Source organism: Phalacrocorax carbo, chromosome 7 (genome assembly GCF_963921805.1).
Source record: "Phalacrocorax carbo chromosome 7, bPhaCar2.1, whole genome shotgun sequence".
In the NCBI taxonomy this organism is placed as follows: Eukaryota; Metazoa; Chordata; class Aves; order Suliformes; family Phalacrocoracidae; genus Phalacrocorax; species Phalacrocorax carbo.
Window position 1 is genome coordinate 10,891,100 of NC_087519.1, and position 23,268 is coordinate 10,914,367.

The 23,268-nt window shown below is 35.7% G+C and overlaps 1 protein-coding gene across 1 annotated transcript in view; it reads right to left on the minus strand.

Annotated features, from left to right (window-relative positions):
- EFL1 (elongation factor like GTPase 1) overlaps window positions 1–23,268 on the minus strand; it is an 82,447-nt gene that overhangs the window by 22,492 nt on the left and 36,687 nt on the right. Inside the window, exons 16-17 of the mRNA XM_064456288.1 lie at window positions 5,768–5,899; window positions 3,041–3,188 (exon numbers count right to left, since the gene is read on the minus strand). Coding sequence (XP_064312358.1) covers window positions 3,041–3,188; window positions 5,768–5,899 — 280 coding nt within the window. The remainder of the gene's footprint in view (window positions 1–3,040; window positions 3,189–5,767; window positions 5,900–23,268) is intronic.

Below are 23,268 nucleotides of genomic sequence, written 5' to 3' on the forward strand. Positions count from 1 at the left end.
GGAACAGTGGTGATCGACATTATCTCTCTTCCTCTGTGATTGATAATCTTGGTATTTGAAAACTCTATTTTATTAAACTTTGCACTAAGCTTTCATATAACGTACAATTCATTGCCTCAAAATTTGCTCTAAACTAGATTATTTTAGAACCTATTTAATCTAAATGCCAAGAAAAGTGCAACTTGAAGAATAAAAACTCAAGCTAGGGTTGTATCTGGATTTTTCTTGTAACTAAGCATGAATAAAACCTGCCAAGGGTTACAACTCAGGAAATGGAAGCGAAGCACTGCTTTACTCAGGCAACGAGTAATGCAGTTAGCATTAAGTTAACAGAAATAATTTTGTCCTTTGGTCTGATAACCACTGTTAAAACAGTTTCATAAAGCAATGCTTTAAAGTCAGCTGAAACATTTTATGCATATCAATTGATGTCAGTGATAGCAAGAAAAAAGGAAGCATAATTTATTACATTTATCTGACAGACTTGAAGTTCAGAGTTGTGTCTCCTTCTTAACCACCCACGTGGTCTGAGCAGGTTCATGAAATGACAACAAAATGACTAACCAAAATTTCTGAGGTTTGGGTAAATTTTGGCAGAGTGGTAAAAAGCTGCAGAGGAAAAGCAAATGTAACTGCAAGCTTTATTTCCATGGGACCCAAACCAGTAGGTCCACCTTCTCTGCAGTTTTTCCATGCACTTATAGTATACTAAAAAGAAAAACAAACAAACAAAAAACCCCAAAAAATCCTACACTGCCACCACCACCTTCATTCTCTTTGTTTCTCATTCTGAACAGGGTAATTTAATCCCCTCATGCTTAGTATTTGCAATGCTCTTTGGACAGAAAATTCTAAAAATTTCTATTGTAAAATGCAGAAAATAAAATGTTAAAAGTCAAAAGTTAAAAGGTCCAATTTATTACTCTATCCAAAAGGAGCTAATTAGGAAGAAAAAATTAAAGATGTTAGGGAAATTAAACTGAACATCCATATTTAATAATTTAGATAAACATGGAGGACTCTGATCTTTTATGTTTTTCCATGTCTTTCCACATCTTTGACAATAAGTATCACTTGAACATAATTTTCTACAAACACACTGGGAGAGCTAGAATTAAATATGTGCCTTTAGAAAAGTTTGATTAAAATCTTGACAAAGATTATTCGGTGTAGTTTCAACTCTGCAGAACCTCCTCAGTTTTGGTAATTACTCCAAAAATATAAACTCTTCAAAACCCAATAGATACAATTATGACAGATGCTGAGATCAGAATCCTGCCCCTCTACTTCAAGTGTGACTTAAGCTTTTTGAACAGACTTTCCCAATATTTTTGGGGAAAAACTTGTGGGCTACATTTTCAGGGTATTATACTCTGTCTCAATCCCTAGCTCACAATTTGCTACTCCAAACTCTGTGCACTTAGAACAAACTAAACATCTGTACAGAAACACACAAATAGCTACTATAACATTTCAGACGACGAATTTTCCTCTTCACGTTCTAATAGTTAACTGAAGTAAGTGTACCACCATCAGAACTCACAATGAATCCACAAGGAATGGTGGAAGACAGGGATCCCATTCTTTGCTTTTCCTTCCACAAACTGGGGAGAGAAGGAATGGACAATTCTTGTCCCACAAGCTAGTTTGGGAGGGATGGCAGCTAACTAATGCTAAGTCCTCAGAGATGGCTAGTAGGAGCATGAGCTATTAAACACACTTGCTCCCAACTCGTTTTGGGAGCTGGTACCCAAGTGAGAAAAAAAGTCATCGTGAACCATATGTCAAATCCAACTGGGTCAATGGCAGGAGCCCTGCTAGTCCATGTCCTCAAGGGTTTCTTGTTTCTGCTTACAACGCTACAAGTACAGAGTGTTTCTGTGCTTTAGTAGCTTGGAACACTGATGTTTTCTTGAGGAATACAAGTAAGGGACACAAAATGGTCACTCTTGACAGTTTACAGTTCTCTTAACAAAAGCCAAATTAGATGACAACTCAGAAAAAAAACAAAATTATGTTTACAAAAAAAAAGGTTAGGAATCTAAATATAGGGACCGCTACTGGCTGCTCACTATAATCCTATTTCCCCATCACATAGCTATTGTTTTAGTAATTTTTTTTCAGTTTTGACCAATGCCAATAATCAAGGCATTTATACATCTTGCTAAGCAAACTACAGCTGAAGACAGGTGCAGTTTTGCTCTGCTTAACACATAACAGTCAAGTGATGTGTATTAAATAGTAATACTATGATTTTAAGAGTGGTAAAAATGTGTTGCACTAAGTTGTAACAAGGTTAACCATTAAAACACACATCGAATTCTACAAGTGATCCAGTCTAAGTTCCATAAGAAATGACTGTTGTCTGATATTAACTGGAATGAATATGGGCACGGTAAGACAAACGTTCAAGCATCTATCAACAGGTTTGCTTTTTGGTTTAGAAAGAAAATGACAGTAAATGCATGTGGACAGAAGTACCAGAAAGTTTTTACTAAACAAAGTTATAGGAAAGGACTGTTTCAGACAACCAGTCTTTAAATAAACATTAGAAGATACTAAATGTATACATTTATGCTTGCAGAAAATACTGCTCATGAGTAAGAGAACAGATCAACATTTTAAAAAAATCAATGTCAAGAGCAAAGCAACAGTATAGAGCGTGCACATACAATTTTGGTCTTGTTGCTTTCTAATTTTTGAGACTTCATTTATCAGACATGATTCCTCTCATAGTTTTTATTTTGTACAAATGCTGCATTACACTCTTAATTGGACCCCTAAACCTACTGCAATTTATCATGTCTAGAAAGTGCCCAAAAGGTGTATAAGATGCATAAAAGCGATGAGCTAGTGGCTTCTGCCCAACTGCAGGTAATTTTATAGCTACAAAAAGGTATTTTTATGATCCAATGGTGAAAACTGTTGGTGGATGAAGCTCCAATTTTACCAGACTATAAATCAAAGATATGCATCTGTCAAAGAAATACAACAGACAACTATTGAATTAAAAATATTTCTTCCTCCTTGCCCCTCTAACCTTTCTTTCAGGTCATCCAAGCAACGCTGAAGATGAACTTCTCCAGCTGTCACTAGCACATGCTCTCCTGTCTCCTGGATTAAAACTTGGACACACGGATCAGCTTGGTTTAAAAGCTTCATTCCTCTGACCAGCTGAGGCATATCACCTGGCAAAACAAGGTATTATTAACAAAGTAATAATGAAGAAGGAATACTTGAAGTAGGATATCCTTAAAGTGAAAAATAGCAACACTCATTCCTATGGAAGTCTAAACACAAATACGTATTTTAGGAATACTCAAAAACTTTCATCTCAGTTCTGAGGTCTTCCTGTGGGCAATTTTATGCTTATGAGTCACAAAAAGTTGTACAGTTTAAAAGCAGCAACTGAAAACTTAAGCTACACTCATAATTTGTCACCCAGAATTTATGTACTGATAATAAAATTCACATTATACCATCATAACAAAGGTACACATTTGAATGGATGGCACATTTTTGTTTTACATCATTTTACAACAGGCTTAGTATCCCAAGCTAGCTACTGACTATGACTATGTTATCTTGCTTCCCATATACAATTAACTACAGATACAGCTCATAAACAACTCACTACCAATAAAAAAACCTGAATGTTATCAATATGAAGCAATCAAAAATTTCAGGATTTCACTCCTCATTTTCACAAATTATCAAGAGATACAACCTCTCTTATTTATTACAAGTATTTAAAGTAATCTTTCAGTAAATAATTTACTACTTTGAAATCTTTGACGGCTAAGTGCAGCAACCTGTAAATTACTATTGCCTAAAATGCTCCAAAGACATAAATAATAACATGGTAACTTTACTAAAACAAAAGCAAGATCATTCCATATGTACTACTTAGAAGGCATAAAAGTGAACGAAGCACAGCCAGGATTTAAAGTAGCTGGAAGCCACTGAAAAGTTTTAATGATATTACAACCTGAAAAGGAGAAAAATCAGGAATGTGAGAGCTTTTCAGTGAAACAAAACACAGCTGTCTCTAAATTGCGGGTGTTAAAAAAAGTTGCCTTCAAGTTAATGGAGTATGAACAACCAGAGCTGAGTCAAATTTGGCTAGATTACATCAAAGCTATGCATAAACACCTCATGTCAGCAGCCTTTCGTAATTAATATGATTTTAAAAATTCATTATGATCCCTTTTGCTTGTTTTATATATGGGGTAAAGAATACCCACAGGCTTTCTAGGAATGCACGTTCATATTCAGAAGAAAGAGCGATGTTAAACTTGTCATTCACTTGGAGATTATTAAAAGAAATATGATATTGTGTCCTTAATGCTAAACTTGTTCGAGTATAATAGAAAAGTATCCTTGAAAACCAGACATAAAAGTCAATGAAAAGTGGAAAAAACACAGTGTTAGTTCACATGACCAACACAGTTGAACAAAGACTTCCAACTTTGTCTTCTGCATTTAAGCCCACTGAGAGGGATGCATATTTTTTTTTCTTTTAGAGCTTAATGTAAACATATGCGAAGATTTTGACGTGAATGTGAGGGCACACAGTAATTTTGTAAAATATAGATAGGGAAGTAATTTTTATTTATTTTAGTAATTTCTCCAAACAGGCAAATGCAGTTTTGAGGTAGGTTTGCTGTGGAAATCTAGGGCACTCACGTGAGACAATGTGCTAGGGCCACCTCAAGACTATATGCAGCTCACTGGACAATTGACTGCTTTCAAGCTGAGCCTACAGTGGCCAAATTTTGCTTGTCTCCCTGTTATTGCAAGCAGCAGCTGATTTTCAGAAAACTTTTGCAAGTGTAGCTACATTTGAGGCTTCTGTCCTTCTAATATATTTAGTTCAAACCATAGATTCAGAAGTTAACAGGGAGGAGAAATTAAGCAATGGTGTAAGAATGATACAACTTCACTTCCTTAAGGAAAAAAATCTTACGAAAAATCGGTCAGTAATTCTAGAATGACATTCCTTTAACATTTTCAACTTAATACTACACTCAGTAGAAGCAGTAATTACCAATACTTTCAAAACTGCTTTAACAAATGCAGGACGTACAATATATAATTATCTGTTATTCTGACACGTGGGACAAATAGCTACCAAGCTGTCCAATCACTTTCTAAAAAACATGTAATCTTAGTGTTAGAGTACTTTGTAACTGAACAGAAAGCCAGTTATTTTGGTTCTACTAACACTACAACAACAAATGGAAATGGGGCTGAAATTCAAATATAGCCAGAGGTGTACTACTCTCTGGTTGGGGGCAAAAAAACAATGACCCATTAGAAGCAGTACTGCAAATCTGTACCACAAACTTAATGACATATCATAAAAGAATTACAGGAGAAGTGAAAACCCCAAAGATATATTTACCTTCAAAATAAAGAAATACTGAATCTTTAGTATCATGTAGTATCTTACTTGCGGAATAGCTAAGTCTGACCATAAAGGGCACAACAAGGTCTTCTGTATTTCCTCACCTACTGAGACATGAGCTAGCCAACTAGAAGAATTGACAAGAAAAATAAAGTATGGCCCTCTAGGCCTATTTATTTTATTTAATATATTTTATATTTTTTTAATATATTTATAAATATATTTTATACATTTATTTTATACTTGGTCATTCTCTGATTCAGTGGATAGATTATAAACTAGCAAAATCACTAAGGGTGGGACGCTGCATTGCTACCACACTGAATTTGCATTACCATCCCCATTCTCCTTCAAACTTACTTGGATGTTTTGGTTCAACAGCTACCCGCACAATCGGTGTAGCTTCAAAGTTGAGAGGTGTAAATGGTGGACAAGCTGGGGACGTAGACAGTGTTGCAGACTTTAGCACAAAATCTTGCAGGCCTCCTATTCCTAAAAGAAATTGGAAAAAAAAAACCAAGAAAGCAACAAAAAAATCATGCACTGTCATATTAAATGAGACTAAAGAAATTATCATCAAGCTAAAAAAAGCTGAAATTATTCTAATTACAAAAATCAGATTCAAAAATTCCTCACTGTTCATATAAATTATCTGTTAAAATATTTGTGCAAAACCTGGGTACTCAAATCTCTAGTGTGACATTTGATATTCAGTCTCACAGTTCCCACTGCATTCCCTCTGTATTTTAAAAAGACATGTTTATAACTGAAGAACAGAAAGGACATGAGGGCTTTTTTCCCTTTTAGTATGTCCAATCCTTTATACAGCTCAGACTTATTTTTGATGGTTTAGATTTAGAAAAATTTAGATTGCAAGAGCACTCCAAAGGTCATCTAGTTCAACCTCCAGCTCAAAGCAGGGCTAACTTCAAAGTTAGATCAAGTTGCTCAAGGCCCTGTCCAGTAAAGTTTTAAAAACCTTTAATAATGGAGACTCCACAGCTCTGCTGGCAAGCTCTTCCAGTGCTTAATTACTCTTAGGTGTGAAGAATTTTTCTCCCTCCCACCCACCACCCACTTGGGTTCCCCCTTTTCTGCAACTTGAATATTGTAAAATTTAATTTATTATATAGCAAGCTATTAATTCTAATCCTAATATATTTTATAATACTGGCAAGTTGGAGAAAACTGAGCTTAAACTGTAGTGATGAAAAAAATATAGAAAAAAGTATTAGCTATAAATCTGCAAAATAGCTGCTGTAAATGCATATTTAGACTTGGCTGGCTGGCTGGCATGTTTAAGACAACTTGAAATTATTGCCTTCAAATTCATAACCAACAGGCCATCATTCATAATTTAGTCAGAGCTATAAAAACACTACCAGAAGTGGTTGAGTTATAAAGACAACAAATAAAGCTGATACTGATATATACAGTCACTTTTCCTGATTCTCCCTGAATCATAAGCAATGAGCACTGCAGTACTTCTAATGGAATATAAATTAAATGTACATGCAACTTATTACAAGAAAATTAAAACATTTAGCCCGTGATCAGCTTGAGGGCAGGAAGAGTCAACAGAAGGATCTGGACAGGCGGGATCGTTGGGCTGAGGCCAGCTGTATGGGGTTTAACAAGGCCAAGTGTCAGGACCTGCACTTCAGTCACAACCCCACACAACGCTACAGGCTTGGGGAAGAGCAGCTGGAGAGCTGCCTGGCAGAGAAGGACCTGGGGGTGTTGGTTGACAGCCGGCTGGACATGAGCCAGCAGTGTGCCCAGGGGGCCAAGAAGGCCAACAGCATCCTGGCTTGTATCAGGAAGTGTGGCCAGCAGGAGCAGGGCAGTGATTGTGCCCCTGTGCTCAGCACTGGTGAGGCTGAACCTCAAATCCTGTGTCCAGTTTTGGGCCCCTCACTACAAGAAGGACATTGAGGTGCTGGAGCGTGTCCTGAGAATGGCACTGAAGCTGGTGAAGGGTCTAGAGCACAAATCTTATGAGAAGCAGCTGAGGGAACTGGGTTTGTTTAGCCTGGATAAAAGGAAGCTCAGGGGAGACCTTATTGCTCTCTACAACTACCTAAAAGGAGGCTGTAGCGAGGTGGGTGTTGGTCTCTCCTCTCAAGTAACAAGTGGTAGGACAAGAAGAAATGGCCTCAAGTTGCACCAGGGGGAGGTTTGGATATTAGGAAAAATTTCTTCACTGAAAGGTTTGTCAAGCATTGGAACAGGCTGCCCAGAGAGGTGGTTGAGTCACCATCCCTAGAGGTATTTAAAAGATGTGTAGACGTAGTGCTTAGGGACATGGTTTAGTGGTAGACTTGGCAGTGCTACATTAACGGTTGGGCTTGATCTTAAAAGATCTTTTCCAATGTGAACAATTCTATACCTGTTTAAAAATTACATTTCCATGTGTAGATTGCCATATATTTGTGCTCCTTCCTCCTCCTTCTCTCCTACATGCCCAAGTAGCAATAAGCAGAGAAGTTCTTAACTGCAGCTCCGCATTATCACCCTAATATTTTTCCAGGTTCTTTTTTGGCTTAGTTTTCTTTATTTGAGGCCAGAAACAAAGAGGGTCAGCTTCCACCCTATGAGATCATAAAGGAGTTTAAATTCTGAAGAGCCAGTCTGCTGCAGAGTTATCATCTGCAGAATCAGGCTGTTTCTACAGCTCTGAAGGCTGAATGTCTGGATATGCCAAAATGCGAAATGTCGCTATTTAAGAAAACCTGCCTCAAAATAACTGGAAGCAGAGCAACATTCAACAGCTTTAAATGCAGGATAGCAGATGCTACAAAGAAAATAAATCTGTATAAACTCTGTGTTGCACCTGACCTATGACCAGCATGTATTTCCTCTTTTTCACTTATTCAACATGTGGTTTGAATGAAAAACAAATGCTGGATCCTCATCACCACCAGGGACTGAGAAAAGGGAAGGGTCCATTTTATTCTGATCTTCTGCAGCTGGTAAAAGGAAAATGATTTAGAGTGGGAGGTGAACAGCTTCTTTTCACAGCGTAATGTGAACCAGAGAAATCAAGTTACCAAATCTTACTTCAGACAGCTCGCTCTTTTCTTGACACGCATTACAGTACTCTTACTACCATAAAGAAAACTTAAAGCTCTCTGCTCTTTTGTTTCACGTTTGAAGGTAAAAGTACATGAATTATACTAGTGTCTGGCAACAATAATACACTAAAAAAAAAAATCTGTCAGTTTTCGTGGAAATCTGTTAGGCTTACAACCTGAGTGTTTTAATTGCTTCACTGTGTGAGCTAGCATGGAGCAGGTCCAGCCCTGATGAATCTGATTTACAAATTCTTAGTAACAAATGTTGGCAAAAAAACTTCATAAAGATTAAAGGTTCTTGGATTTTTTTTGCATAATGTGGGTATGAGTAAGTAACTACTAATGTATTTTCTGAATAATATTAGACAAAGATGTAACGTAACTAATTCCAAAGTACCACATGACATGTCAATGGAAGAATTCTACTAATTCTGCTGATACATCAATATTAAACTTATTATTCATCCCACTGAAATTTGCACATACTAACTGAGATCACAGATCTCAAATGTATATTAATGTTAATTACTTGAATGGACTTAGAAAAGCCACTGCAAAATTAAGCTTATAAATACACCTCTATTTTAATATTGTTTTAGCTCTGTTCGGTCCTTGAAGAAAGACATCGTTATAACACATACGCTTTACTTCACGTTTCTTTTTATACTACAATTTTCAAAAAGAAAGGAAACAAGGGTAAGAAAAACTGCTTAAGCAAGGAAGGTGAGACAAACTACTGCTCTTCTGTTTTAGGTTAGCTTAAAGAATAAAATACTAAAAAGCATTGCAAGGATTTTTGAATAGTCATCTCTCAAAGAACAACCTAGTCTACACAGTATGCAGTCTGTCACACAAATAAACATGCACACCAGCAGGCAGGTTGTTGTACATTGCTTTCATTTATTTATTTATTCAGAGAAGATGGAGTTAAAAATGTCTATGGGAATTATTAAACGTATTAACTTGATCAGGCATCTGCTGCTTTTTATAAACTCTGCCTGTGCTGTGTCACCTAATTTCTATACAAAAGAAAATGCTGAATTCTGAGTGTTCGGGGAAATCTGTAAACTTCAAAGGTACAAGAGTTTATTAAAAACTCCTTATTACAACTATCACATACTTTGCTATATACTGTATAACACTACTTCTAACATTGTACTTGGTAGCAAAGCCTTTTCCTCCCAGTGGAGTCAAATCACCTTTACAGTTTTTATAATATAAGGCTAAGCCATATCTATGAAATAGTTACTACTATAAGTATGTTTCACTCTTGTTGTGATTAAGGGGATTATAGTGTAAAGAACTGCAAAGCAAGCTCCCCATGCTGAAAAGTCAAGCTACTCATGCTGAAAAGTCAAGCCTACCAAGGGATACCATATGAGATTTGATAGTAAGTATGAGACTAGATTTTTTTTTTTCCTAAATTTGTCATCTAAATGCTTTGCTCCTACTCCAGAATAGTATTTGTGTTTTGAAAAAGCATTCCCACATACTACTGGTCACTAAGGAAACACAGTGCCTGAACTCAACTGGATTTGAATAACAAACACTGAAAAATACCACTCCTCAGGGCTTTGTCTCTAAGTGCCAAGGACTTCACTGAAAGGTAATTTTACAAAGCTTACCACTCAGACAGAAACTCACAGACCAGCATTAGTTTTATGAACTTGATACCATCTTTAAAAGAAACAGGCAAGACTTCAAATATTAAGATTTGTAAAAGATTGTAAAAAGATCACAGATTATCTCTCTTGTCCTCAAGAAGCCAACCCTACACGTAATTGTTTATCAAACTGATTTTTGCTAGCATATAGTAAGAGTATTGTCCACATTTATAGAAATGTAACCAGTTGTTTACTTTTTACATAGACTATACTCAGATTACTCTGATAAATCATTCACAGTGACCAACAATAAACGTATTTCAAAGTATTATAGTTGTTATCTCAACAGTGTCAATCTATAGATGGAAAATCAGTCTACCTCTTAATAGACAAGGAAACTCATTAAAAGCCTGTGAGGCAATGTCAAGAAATACCTTCTGACTTTGGTTATTTGTCATTTAAAAATAGACCAAATTACGGTGTACATCAGGGAGAATTATTACACAGATGGAGAAATATTAGATTTACAAAGGTCCTTCTTTTGTTGAGCCCTTTCTATTACTTGCCCTAGAAGATAAGAATACTAAATCAACTATATGCCTACTTGTATCACCGGTGTTTTTACCACATGATAGAAACTAAATGGTAAAAATAGATAAGAACATCTTGACTGAAATTTTCAAAAGGAATAGGAGATTTAAGACAAGCCTCCATTTACTTTTCCACCTCTTTGTCTTGCCGGTAACCACTACACCTTAGACGCTAATTTTGCAGCCCCTGTAGTACACTCTTCCAGCTGAATTCAGCTATAAAGATCTGAACACATAATAGATCAATTTCAAGATATATATATATAATTAGCTTCCTTTGATGTAGAAAGATTTAGCATTTAATGTTCTTTCAAGATGCAAAAAATAAAGCAGACACCACTACCATGCATAACTTTTTCAATCAGATAAGGAAATAATTTAGTTTGCAGTGTGAAAATCAAACAAAGAAGAATGAAAACTGTTTAAATTTTAACTTCTGCCACATTGTTACTAGCCTCAGCACATTAGTTCAGTGGATCTTTATCTTCCCTCACTGATGATACCACCACTTAAGAATCCTTGGCTGCTTTGGAATGGAGACATGTCAAGCTTTGGACTAACACTGTAAGGAACTAAGTAAAGCAAAAAGCAAACGTTAATCTTCCTAGCAAGGCTCTGTCTCCACTGAAATATATAATTTCTTATCAACAGTGTTTGTTTAGAAAGATTAAGACTTTACAATATGCAAAGCCTCCTGGTTTAAATGCTCCATGCACTGCACTTTGTATCAGTGACAAAAGACCATGCAAGCTTGTTGGTAAGTCATGTAAAAGGTGTGATGTAAACTTTCGTAGATCTACACAACCTGAAATCTCAAAATGAGCACGTGCCTTTTGTTTCAAAGGGAGTGTACAAACAGACTAAGGCCTCCATAATTTTCGTTTGGTAGTAATACAAATATTTTTTTTCCTCTGTAATGAGAGACATTTGAAAAGAAATATTTTTAGAAGATGCTTTAAAAAAAACACATATGAGAAAATAAATTCACAAATCCATCTTAAAAGTACGATTGGCTCTTAGATGTTTCCAGTTTCCCTTTAAAGTAAACAGGCTAAAAGCCAACTGAAACAGAAAGGCAAAATATATTTGCCAAGTGATATTAAAATAATAAAAAATTAATGAAAATAACTCCATAACAATCATCATTCTCCTTTAGATTTATCCACAGAATTCTCCTTTCCCCAATGTCTAGCATAAGCCTAGAAAAGATTATACCATTAGCACACTGTTACTTATTAGAGTGACTAATATTGGTTCACTGTTTCCATGTACACTTTAAATATCAGCCTTCATCCTCCCATTACTACCCCTAATAAAAAAAAAAAAAGAGGAGGGATTTTGCAAGGGAAAACTGGCTTTTGGTAGGATTAAACTCAGTTACAATAGTATTCCTTTTATATTTGAGGAATCTTAAAATGTTTTACAAATTACTGGGATTAAATTATGGTAACTGTAGGGACTTTGGACAAGTAGCTACTATGGCTTAAGAATACCTTGTATTATCCATTTGTTGCCTCAGATTTTAAGCATGTTTCTCTTGAGTCTCATGGGCACTGCGCAGAGACACCTGAGGGCAGAACTTGACCTTTCTACATTAGAAATTGTTTCTGGAAAGGAAGGGAATGTAAATCAAGACCCGGACCACATTCTAGTTGAGATTTCATCAAATTTTTCCATAATATAGACCACATGTTAGCACAGATTGCCGGTGAGCCTCCTCTTCTCATCTGTAATTGTGCACTTCCCCCTCAATTGATCTTACTTGCTTCTGAGGCAAGTAAAATTGCATGTATAGAAAACAGAATATTGTGAAGTATATGCATGATTTCAGCTGTTCTCAGTACTTTCCCATCATCTTACAAAAAAGTTAATTCAACATTTTCTTTTGTATTTCATTTCCTCCTTCTTAATGTGTTTTTTTTTTTTTTGAGCCGAATGTCTAAAAATCACCAGTATCCAATAGACTGCAGAAGCCTCTGTCCCAGTTTCTTCATGAGTTTCAAAGAAACAAGTTCTACGTAAATATGTGCTAGAGATTAACAAGCAGAAACATTAATTCAGTTCCTTGATACAAAGGTGTTAAGTTATACTTTTATTGTAGAACTTTACCTAAGGGTCACAACAGTTTGAGGGCGAATTGTGCATTACTCTCATCTAATCGGAAGGTTAACTCAGCCACATTATTAATACTGTTGTAACAAAATTTCCTCTCCCCAAGGGACACAATCATGTGATAGGACATTAAATGCAATAAGCGACTTTTGACACAAGCACCTCAATGCTTTATTACTGAATCACTGAGTAGTAAAAGATGGGAAAAGTGCTGCGGCACCCCATTAAGTTCTTGTAGGCAAAATACTAGCAGTTCAAAGAACAAAACTGTCTACTTTTAGAACAACTGCAAGGAAAGCAATAACATGATCTAACAGCATGTTCCACTAAAATCTCCTATTGCATGGTTATAGTTTCAAAGAGTGTTGCAAACCTATATAATGAGTAAACAAGCATCATTTATCTTCTGTTGAGATTCTTTGGAAGAAAATACTGTATATTTGATTAAGTATTTAGACTGCATGATAACATTCATTTCCTAACTGTTGATTAAGTTGACAATTGTAATTATGAACTTTCCTATTCTCTTGTCAGACTAGACTAAAAACAATTTCAAGGAAACTATAAAAACCCCTGTACATTAAACAGTAATGTCTTTAAAATGATGAAGTGAATGAATAGAGATTGACCTGCACACAGTCTTTGTGAAAAAGCAGACACCAAAGCTGAGTCAGGACTTTTCTTGCTAAAATACAAATTTACCTTAAAGTAAACAGAATTAAATCAAAGTCAGTTAACATTCAAATCTGACTTCTGCATTTATAAATAGGTGTAGTCAAAATGAAATATTGATTTCCTTAAGTTGTTTAATGAGGCAAATAAATACAGAAGATTAAAGCATTTCAGATAATATTTTTCTTATGCTACAAAATTAAATAATTTGTCATGAAAAACTAAAGTAAATGACCCTGATTTTTAAATATTTATGGTTAAACTTAATTTTAACAGAAACATAGAAAGTTCATGCTTAGATCTGTAACCCCCACTCCTCTTTACATACTATGAAATCAAAGCACTTGTAGCTTCACAAAAAAACACAACCAAACCTTCACTCTAATTTAAGTTAATCTTTTAACTGTAGCATTCTTGATAAAGGCACTAACCTGTACCTTTTGAGGTTTTATAGAAATGTTAGTGGCTCTACTCAGCAGTATACATATATTTCGCCTGAGCCCACATATTGTAATTCCTTTCCATACACCAGCTTAACTTGACATCACCTGAAAGTGGTGATACAGAGCAACAGTAAATATGTGGACAGATCTTTGTAAAATGTGACCGCATAGGCACTGGAACTCACTTCAGTTAGCCTGTACATCAAATCAATACTTCCATTACTGCATGTGGAAAGCATTTAGCATCATACAAAACTCTTCAAGGGTTTCTGAAACACAAACCAAATTTTAGATTTATAATTACTTTGAATAAATGATTTTAATTTGACCTGACAGCGACACATCTGAATTTACTTAATTTTTTTTTTTAAATTACTAGCAGAACTTCAGAGGCTGTTCAGCACGGTTGTTGTCCCAAAGAAATGGAATTTAGGAATGGTTGCTTCAACATATTTACTTTGATAATGTAAAAGTCCTTTGAAATGCCAACTTGTTGGGTTTTTTATTAGTAGTAGTAAACGTGCTTTCGTAAATAAATCCATGACATTTCATATTGTACTGGAAAACAGATCAGCTGAATTCATATGGAATATCCTATGCAAGGAAAAAAAAAATTGCCCAGCAGTCCTCTAAGGAAAAAGAAAGGCTTCCAAACAGCATTAACTATGCTCTGTAAAGAGAATATGTATTTTTTCGTAGATGAAAAATGTCTCACAGGTGTGGCTCTGGATATTTCTAGGAAGCATCCCTACTTTCCCCCATAGATAAATACATGCTAGTCATCTACTGATGGCTTCTACTGGCTTAATAAGAAAAGTATTTAACAAAAAATAAGTTCTCTCATTTGTAATTCCTATATTGAAACTCTTCAAGACTTCAGCTATAATGTTGACAACTGGCTTGTAGAAGACAGAAAAAGATGGGGCTACCATAAAGCAGATTTGTACATAATTATAAATAGATAATAAATCTTATCCATGAAAAAGTGTCAACTAAATCCAAGAAAATATTGAAGTGTTTGGTAGAATGCTTGAGTTAGGCTTGATACTAAAAGACCTAAGATTCTTTACCCTCAAAGTAGCAGAACAAGACAAATCTCTGTTCCAGCAGTCATCTAGCAAAGACAGAATTTATATTGCTTATATTTTGGATGTTAAAGAGGAGAAAATTAAAAATATTTAAAAATAAACCTCTCTGGCTCACTGAATGTATCACAGTAGTTACATTAGAAATAAGTAGAGATATCGTAACTCTACTCTTCTGCAGGACGACCATTAATAACTTTAGCTAAGCACACATGCTCAGTTCTGGAAATCTATTAAAATAGGATCCTATTTTCTCAGGTCTGTAACATGAATAGATTATATATCGCAAGTATTACTCAAAAAATTCACTTCTCACTTTACTCTATTAAAATGTTTTTAAAATATTTCACCTACATTGAAATATATAAAGAACTTCAGAAAGCAGGAAAGGGGGAGACAGCAGCCAGAGGCTGAGAGGGGAAGCATTGAGTCGATTGTGCTCTACCAGATTGAACATGAAAAGTGTTTAGCATTAGAGGAAAGGAGATGGAGCCAAAGTCTTTCTATTTAAAAATGTAGTAAAGTTCAATATTTATTTTTAAGTAGACACTGGGAAGACATAAAACCCCACACAATATTTTAATATTTTTATATTTTTATGAGAATACTTGAGGCAAGATGCAAGAGAATGAAAATCTAAAGTTCATTAGGGTTTTGAGCACAATAGCAAACTGAATTATTCTAATTTCTTGACCAAATGCCTCCCACAACAGAGCAAAATAACTAATCTCGGCTAATAGATCAAGAACATGAAATGATTTCTTCATAAATCAGACCAGCTATACCATAGTCTAACAACCTACCAACCATTAAGAGAAAATGCCATTTTAGATTTTATTCATTTTTAGTAATGTGTCCTGAAAGTGGGCAGACTTCATGTATATACTGTTTTCTTAAATTGAAGATTATAAAATATAAGTAACAGCTGTTACTTCCCAGAATCAATTATAAGTGGTGTTAAAATTAATGAGGCCTTCAGGCACTGATCTTGCAAGGAATTAATTTTAATCTGTACAAGTCTTGGAGGTTTTGTCATGTTTGCCTAGAAAAAGCTACATGAACATATTGCTACAAGTTCTGCATTACATATCCTAGGTACATGGGGAATTTAGAATCTACTGCTAGAACTGCCAATTACAAAAGACAATGGTAGTTTAAAAGCTCATTAAATTTTGTCCATCCTCGTGCTGGTTTTAGAATTTGTTTAGCTGTAGAATCCCAATATACTTGATTTAAATTTCATCAGTTAAAAAAAAGAATATGAGGCCGTTATCATTCAATACATCAGGTAAATGCAAAGACAGACTAATCAGTTACTAGGATATTTCAGACACGACAAGTAGAAGCAGCATACCAATTACCAAATGTGTACAATATCTGGTGGGGAATACCCTACAAAGTCATTGATCATTTATCCTCTTAACTTGCAGACATGCAAGTAACTAATTAAAATTCAATTTTCCAAGACCTGACCCAATGCCTAATGCTCTCCTTTAAAGGCAACCCCCCAATTACATCTGCCTACAAGTGATTTCTGCTTGCTTATTTTGTTGCCTTGGGAAATATGTCTTGAAGTGTTCCAAAGTACCACGAATAATGGATCATTTCAGTCTACATTATGCAGAAGTTGATGTTTATTTTAAATACAATAATTTTCAAGATAGATAAAGAATAATATAAAATTTGACTTCAAGCTAAAAGAAACCTTTGAATAGCTCATAGTTACAAGCAATAATATTTTGGGGAATAATTAATTAGAAGAAAGATTCTAACAAAAGAAAGCAGCTTTCCAATGCCTTGGATTAGGACTATTTGATATAATGGGTGTACAAACAGATGGCGTGAGAGGGAACAGGGAATGCGTTAAATACACTTGTTATATCAGCAGCCTAGGAAGTTACTGATGATGAGTTATTTATCATGCACTCCAATTTAATAGCAACATAAATTCCAAAATAAACAGAAAATGCATTCAAGTAAAAAAAAAAAAGAAGTTACTACTACATGGAAACCTATGACTGGGCCATTAATACTGATCTCAGATCAGGCGGAGATATGCCTCAAACACATGAAATAAAAATTAGCGTGAACAGTGACAAATTTTTAGGGAAAAGTAAAGATGGAATTCCAGAAAGTTATTTCAAAAACACACATTAATCATGGACAAAAGTGCCTAAGAAATACAAAATGATAAAATTCTGGAGAAAATATTCTGCTAGACGTTCAGGTTAAAATAGGCTTTTGTCACAGCAATAAAAAAAAAAAATATCGTATTTTTCCACAAAATTAGAACTATATTTAAATCATTAATTTTACAAGTCAGCTTCACATTAAGTATTTCCAGCAGTCTGCATCTGGTAAATTAAGGATACCAAAATCATGTCTATTTAAAATAGAAAAAAAAAAAAGAAAACTAAGAAGTAAGACTGCTATTCCTCACCCCCCAACCCTTTTTCTCCAAAGGAAAGGAAAAAAGACTGCCATTTCCCCCTAATTTCTGATTACTTCAGTTAATATATCACTGACAGTTATTACTGTAATTTGTAATCCATATAACTTTGACTTCCTAAAATATTAACTTTTATTAGCTCCTATTCAAGAAGAAAATGGGAAAATAATATGCAGTTCATTCCTAAGACACAAGAACTCTTAAGACTAGTGCAGAAGACCACATAATTGTATTGGGCTTTAAAATGTTCCTCTATTCCAGAACAGAGAAAAGAAATTAAATAGAATTAATCTTCATTTTAATGCCCCTTGCAAAAAAGTAACTAAAGATTTAATTTTATTTACATCTGATCAGTACATGCAATGATAACATCCTCAAAATTGCTCCCTTGTTAAAAACTGCCATGAGCCTCATACTGACAAAAGATAGCAGGAAGGGAGCTTGGAGCTTTAACATCTCCCATCTCTAAAACCCTTAGTGTTTAATTTCCTTCTCAACAGTAATAACACCAGTCACTCAGTGCTTCATTTGCATTAGAGAATAAAAGGAAAAGCAACCCCAACCCAAAAGATAGTCTAAGAACGCCATCTCAAACGTAGCTAGGACGATCTAGCAGCCAGCTGCCATCACAAAGAGCAAGCTTGCTCCCACTTCTGGCCTCCCAGCAGCAGCACTAGCATTTGTCAGACTCTGGGTGAGCCGATTCAGGATACTAAAAAGCCAGATTAAAACTAAGCTAATAAAAAGGCAAATTTCCTTCTCACCCAATTTTCACTCCCTCAACTAAGAAAGCATTAATACATTTCTGAGAGACACTGCTTCTGACATGTTGTCCAAGAAAAAGCAAATCAACATATTAACCACAGTGAAACTCCTATGGCATGCAAAGCCAACCAGAAGCATAGGTTTAACAATCAGCATCTTATAAAACTAGTTAAGAAACCTTTTTTCCCTCCCATCCACATTGAAAGTGGAGCTAACACCTCACGGTCCTGAAACAAGTTCATTTGTCTCCATGCCCCACCGCTACCCTCAGAAACTGGATCAGTCTGGCTAACGTTTTGCTGACTAAACAGAAGGGTCCACAGATGCGGTATCATGTATCACCCACAAGCAACAGCAGTGACTCGGCTGCTGCTTCAAGACAAAGCAAAACCTTAAAACACAGAATGTCAGCTGCTTTTCTGAACAAAAGCAATGAGGCCATTTGCCACTGCTAGGTATCAGCTTTAAATGCTTTGGAAGAGTTCTGGGAGGTGAACCTTTTCTACCAAAAATTAAAAGCATTTCTGCTAAAAATGGCTGATTACTTAAATGAGTTTTTGTTGGTTCAGAAGCAACGCTTCCAACAAGTATGTCATACTTCCTGATGGGATTATGTATGCAAAAGAATCTGTTAAAAATGGAGTATGTTTTTAGTCTCATTTCCAAAGTAAACACAATTCCTGTAATCTCACAGTGTCCCCTCAACAACTATTAAACATGTTGTCAACTTCCACTAAGTTTACTGGTGAGAGAGAGGAGAGGATTCAGATATAATTAAGTTTCCACAAGTTATGTAAAATCAATGGCTAAGTACTGAAGAGAGACCAAAATTGGTGAGCTCACTGAAAAAAAGGGCAGGCAAAACACGATCATTATATATCCCGCTTGGAAGCAGCTGCCTGGCGACCAGCATGAGCATCCGGGCTGGCCAACTGGGACACGCACGACTGCAGGATAGGCGTAGCTTAGAGGGAAGCTGAGGATTTTAAGGACACCAGTCCACAGGAATCCAGGCTTTATTAGTATCACTGCTCAGAGAACTTGCTTTTTGAAAGTGTCAAAAAACAATTAGTCTTTTGTGGAAAAACTCCAAAAAATGTGACCATCAGGATTCCATAGATTTTTAGGTCCCATTTTGAAAGCTTCTCAACACACAGCTCTTTGCATCAATGAACCATGTAGGCTGTCTTTAGAATTCATTACGTGTGCTTTCAACTTCCTTGTCCTCAACAGCTCCAGCAGACTAAAGAGGGGGATGATCAGTTTGAAAGTCTTTACTGGCATGTAAGTGCAATAACTGATGTAACAAGACCTACCAGCAGGTTTGCATTTTCATTTAGATTAATGGGTTCCCAGTCATGCAATTCACAATGGTTGACCCAGTTCTTTAATACTGCATAAAGCATGACTTGTACAAATCTCAACATGACACTTGGAAAACACCAAGTATTTAAATGAATATTTGTTGCTCAATACTATATTTCAGAAATCCAATTAGTCACCAAAACAGACTTCTGTCAAAGTTGGCAATGATGATACTTTAGCCAATGAAGCTTAAAATGACAGTAACTGATAAACTGACTTATGCCCCATACATTAACTTAAACAACTTTATAATTCATACATTCCAAGTGTGGTTTGTATTTCCCCACCAGTATGTTGTCTTGGGTCAGATCTACCTACATTCAAGCCAACAATAGCATGCTTAAACCAACACCAAGTGCCTTTGAAAAACCTGCCTCCTTCAAATTCATTACGATGACAGAAATCTCTCCATTCTGTTAGGAAAAGCTTTCACTCACGTCTCAGTTGGAGCCCTTAAATTCATTGCAATTTTCCTTTTGCGATCGCACTGTCTTCACACAAACAGGCCCAGAAACAATGCTCACTACCAAATTAGGCAAATTACCTACCAAAACATGCCTGCACAAAGGAAGGTTACCAAACACAAAACCACTAGCTGGAGTCTGTGGCAGTTATGAAGAGAAACCTTGGAAAATGGAGGCTAATTTTTTTAAAATCACTGGCTTGAATTTTATCCAAATATATAACAGACTTCACTGGAGAGAATTAGGTTGTAGGGAGCAAGAAAGGCTAGAAAAGAACCATATTTCTTTTATTCTTAATTCGATGCTAAAAGGTACCTAAATTTGGTTCCATGTATCAATGCCAAAATTTCAAAATACAATCAAGTAAAGACAGCAGCTCTTCTACCTCTAAAGACAAAAAAATCCTCAATGGTAACAGCCCCTCAAACATTACCCTTATCTACCTATAACTAGAACTATACAATTCTTTACAAATAAGAAATTCTTACAAATCCAGATTTTGAAACCTGAAAGATGAAACTACAAATTTTATCTATACTTGCTATTTTCAATTCGTACAGTTTTGACAATAAAATTAGAATAGCTATTACTAGTTAAGTACAAATGGAATTGAAACTCCTGCTGCTTGGCCTGCAACCTCTGCAGATGAATATTTCTAGCAAATATCAGCTTTTCCGATTATTTACTAAGTTGATAAACACTACAAACAATCTAAAGTTTGAGCCTAACTATCCAGTGCTGCCCCTTTAACACTGTTGTTTAGCAGCGCTCCACAGTTGGACATCAGCTGATACTCCTAAATATAGCTCTGCCTTAACTCCCCCCCACAGTTCACAAGCCGGACAAAGCCAACTTCATGACTCACAGCCTGATACAGGCCAAAGAACCCTCACAACACTTCTGCAATTTAATGTGAAGCATGAAACAACATCAAAATCTCGGGAAAATATTTAGAAAATAACTCACTAAAACACAGCCTTTATTAACAACCTCTTGACTTTGTAACCTTCCCATTTGTTATACAGGATTTCAATTCTCTGCAACCATGTTCATGTTCAGTGGAGTCGTGTGCAGAATTGATTCCAAACTAGTCTTCCTTGCTCAAACTCCCATGCCCTCACTTCAATCCCCTCCTTGCTCTTTCTGAACTCCTTGAAGAAATTTTTGGTAAACAGACAATGGAAGCAAAACAGAACTATACAAAGTAATGAAAGGCTTTTGTGGCTAGTTCAAATGTAGAAGTAGAGGCATTTCACAACCACAGATGGTATTTATTGCAAGAATGCTGTCTATTACAGGCACTAGGTCTATTACACAATAAGACAAACACTTCTTCACATGCGGGTGTGAAAATGTGTATTCTGCTCCTCTCTCCATTACACAGGAGGCCTGGCTAAGATTAGGAAGTGCTCTAGCAGGAATTTAAAACACATTCAAATAAATTGCCCTCATGGATTAGTGGTTTATATTGCATAAACAACCTCAGTTAGGAAAGGAGCTTTTGCATTTGCTTAGGTTGTGGTTAATTAAAATATTCTCATATAGTCTTACTTTATTGACATGGGATAACTAAGGTAATCAAAATAAAAAGCTGAGGTAGAATAGCAGATGCAAAGGCAGAGAGAAGGGTGGAATCCAAAGAGAAAACAGGAGGTTAACACTAAGATTTGGGGCGGGGAACTTAGAGGTGAAAGGGTAGATTTCAGAGTCATGTTAACACTCCAAAGACAGTGGAGGGAGGTCCAGCCTCATTTCTACAGCCTGGCTATTACTCTGTGCAGAAGGCAATTAGTGTTGCCATGAAAGTTAAAGAAACATTCAGAGAGAAGAATTCTCCCATCTCTGTTTCATAGAAAAGAGTAGCTTTTCTCAGGACACGGGAAGTATCAAAGGAAAAAAAAAAAGGAAGCTAAAACCCCGATGTTTTCATGACAGTGGCTTTACTTAACACTACACTGCCTCCGAAACGAGTACATTATTTCCGACTTGAGCTAATAAGTCGGCACCATGCTGATTGCACATTTTTGGCTTTCAGAATACTCCTTGAGATTAATTCAATTTAGAGTCAAAACATGTGTAGATTTTCTGCATGAAGAAATGCACATTAAAAACCATAATCCAAAGTTTTCACTATGCTGACAGTGCTGTGAATCCATGTGAGACCTTCACCCAAAATTGAAACAGCTACACATTTTTTTATTGTATGAAAAACAGTGCCCTCTGGCTTCACATTAAATGGGAATAAGACGACAGTTTAAAGGATAAAACAAGTTACCTGGCCCCTATTTCCATTTCCAGTAAAGAAACATGGAAAATTACATGACAATTCTATAACTACCCTAATTATAATGATTCCTTCACAAATTCAGATGCTCTGAAGATTGAGATCATTTAATATTCAACTTCAAATATAATCCTTATTAGGCAGTTGTGCATATGTCATGAGAAACAAACTCCATGAAAAACAAAGAAAACCACCGATTTTTTTCTTCAGAAGTGTTTCATTCACAGGATATTTGTTTAAAGTATAAAGATGGGGAAAAGCCTTATTCAAAGCCATGTAAAGGCATAATCTTGCAAAAGGGTTTATACAGAAATAGAGAACATTACAAATTCAAGAGAATTATATATTTTCTATTGCTAAAAACCACATACACAGAGAATAACTTCCTGATATACTAAAGCTGAAAAAGGTAATATTTAAGAGAAATTACTCAGAAGTCGAGAACTATGCAAAAGTAATGACAAACTAGATTTAACCAACAAAACCTACGCTGCCTAAAAAAGCTACTTTCATCTACCACTCATTCACTGCCTCCTACAGGCCACAGAGAGGATAACTGTAATTTCTAGATCCAAGTTTCTTCTCCCCCCACCCCAAGCTACACATGGTTTATTTCAGCACTGGTAAACATTAGAAATGAAAATATTTTGCATCATTAACAGTATCAGCTAGGCAGGTAGTTTGTGTGAGTTAAGGATGTGTTAGGAAAAGCACATCATCCTGATTGAGAATGCAAAATAATAAAGCAGCAGCAGTATATACGAGGCCTGGCAAGACAGAAGCTATGTTAGGCAAAGAGATGCACACACATCTAAAACATATCTTTAAGATACAGATGACAAAGATTATCCAAACAGTTTCATGATATAATCTAAGTTTTTACACCCTTCAATGTCCTTGCAGTTCCACACTTAAGTAAGTCTAGCCTAAATGATACCTATGAAACAGTATTCC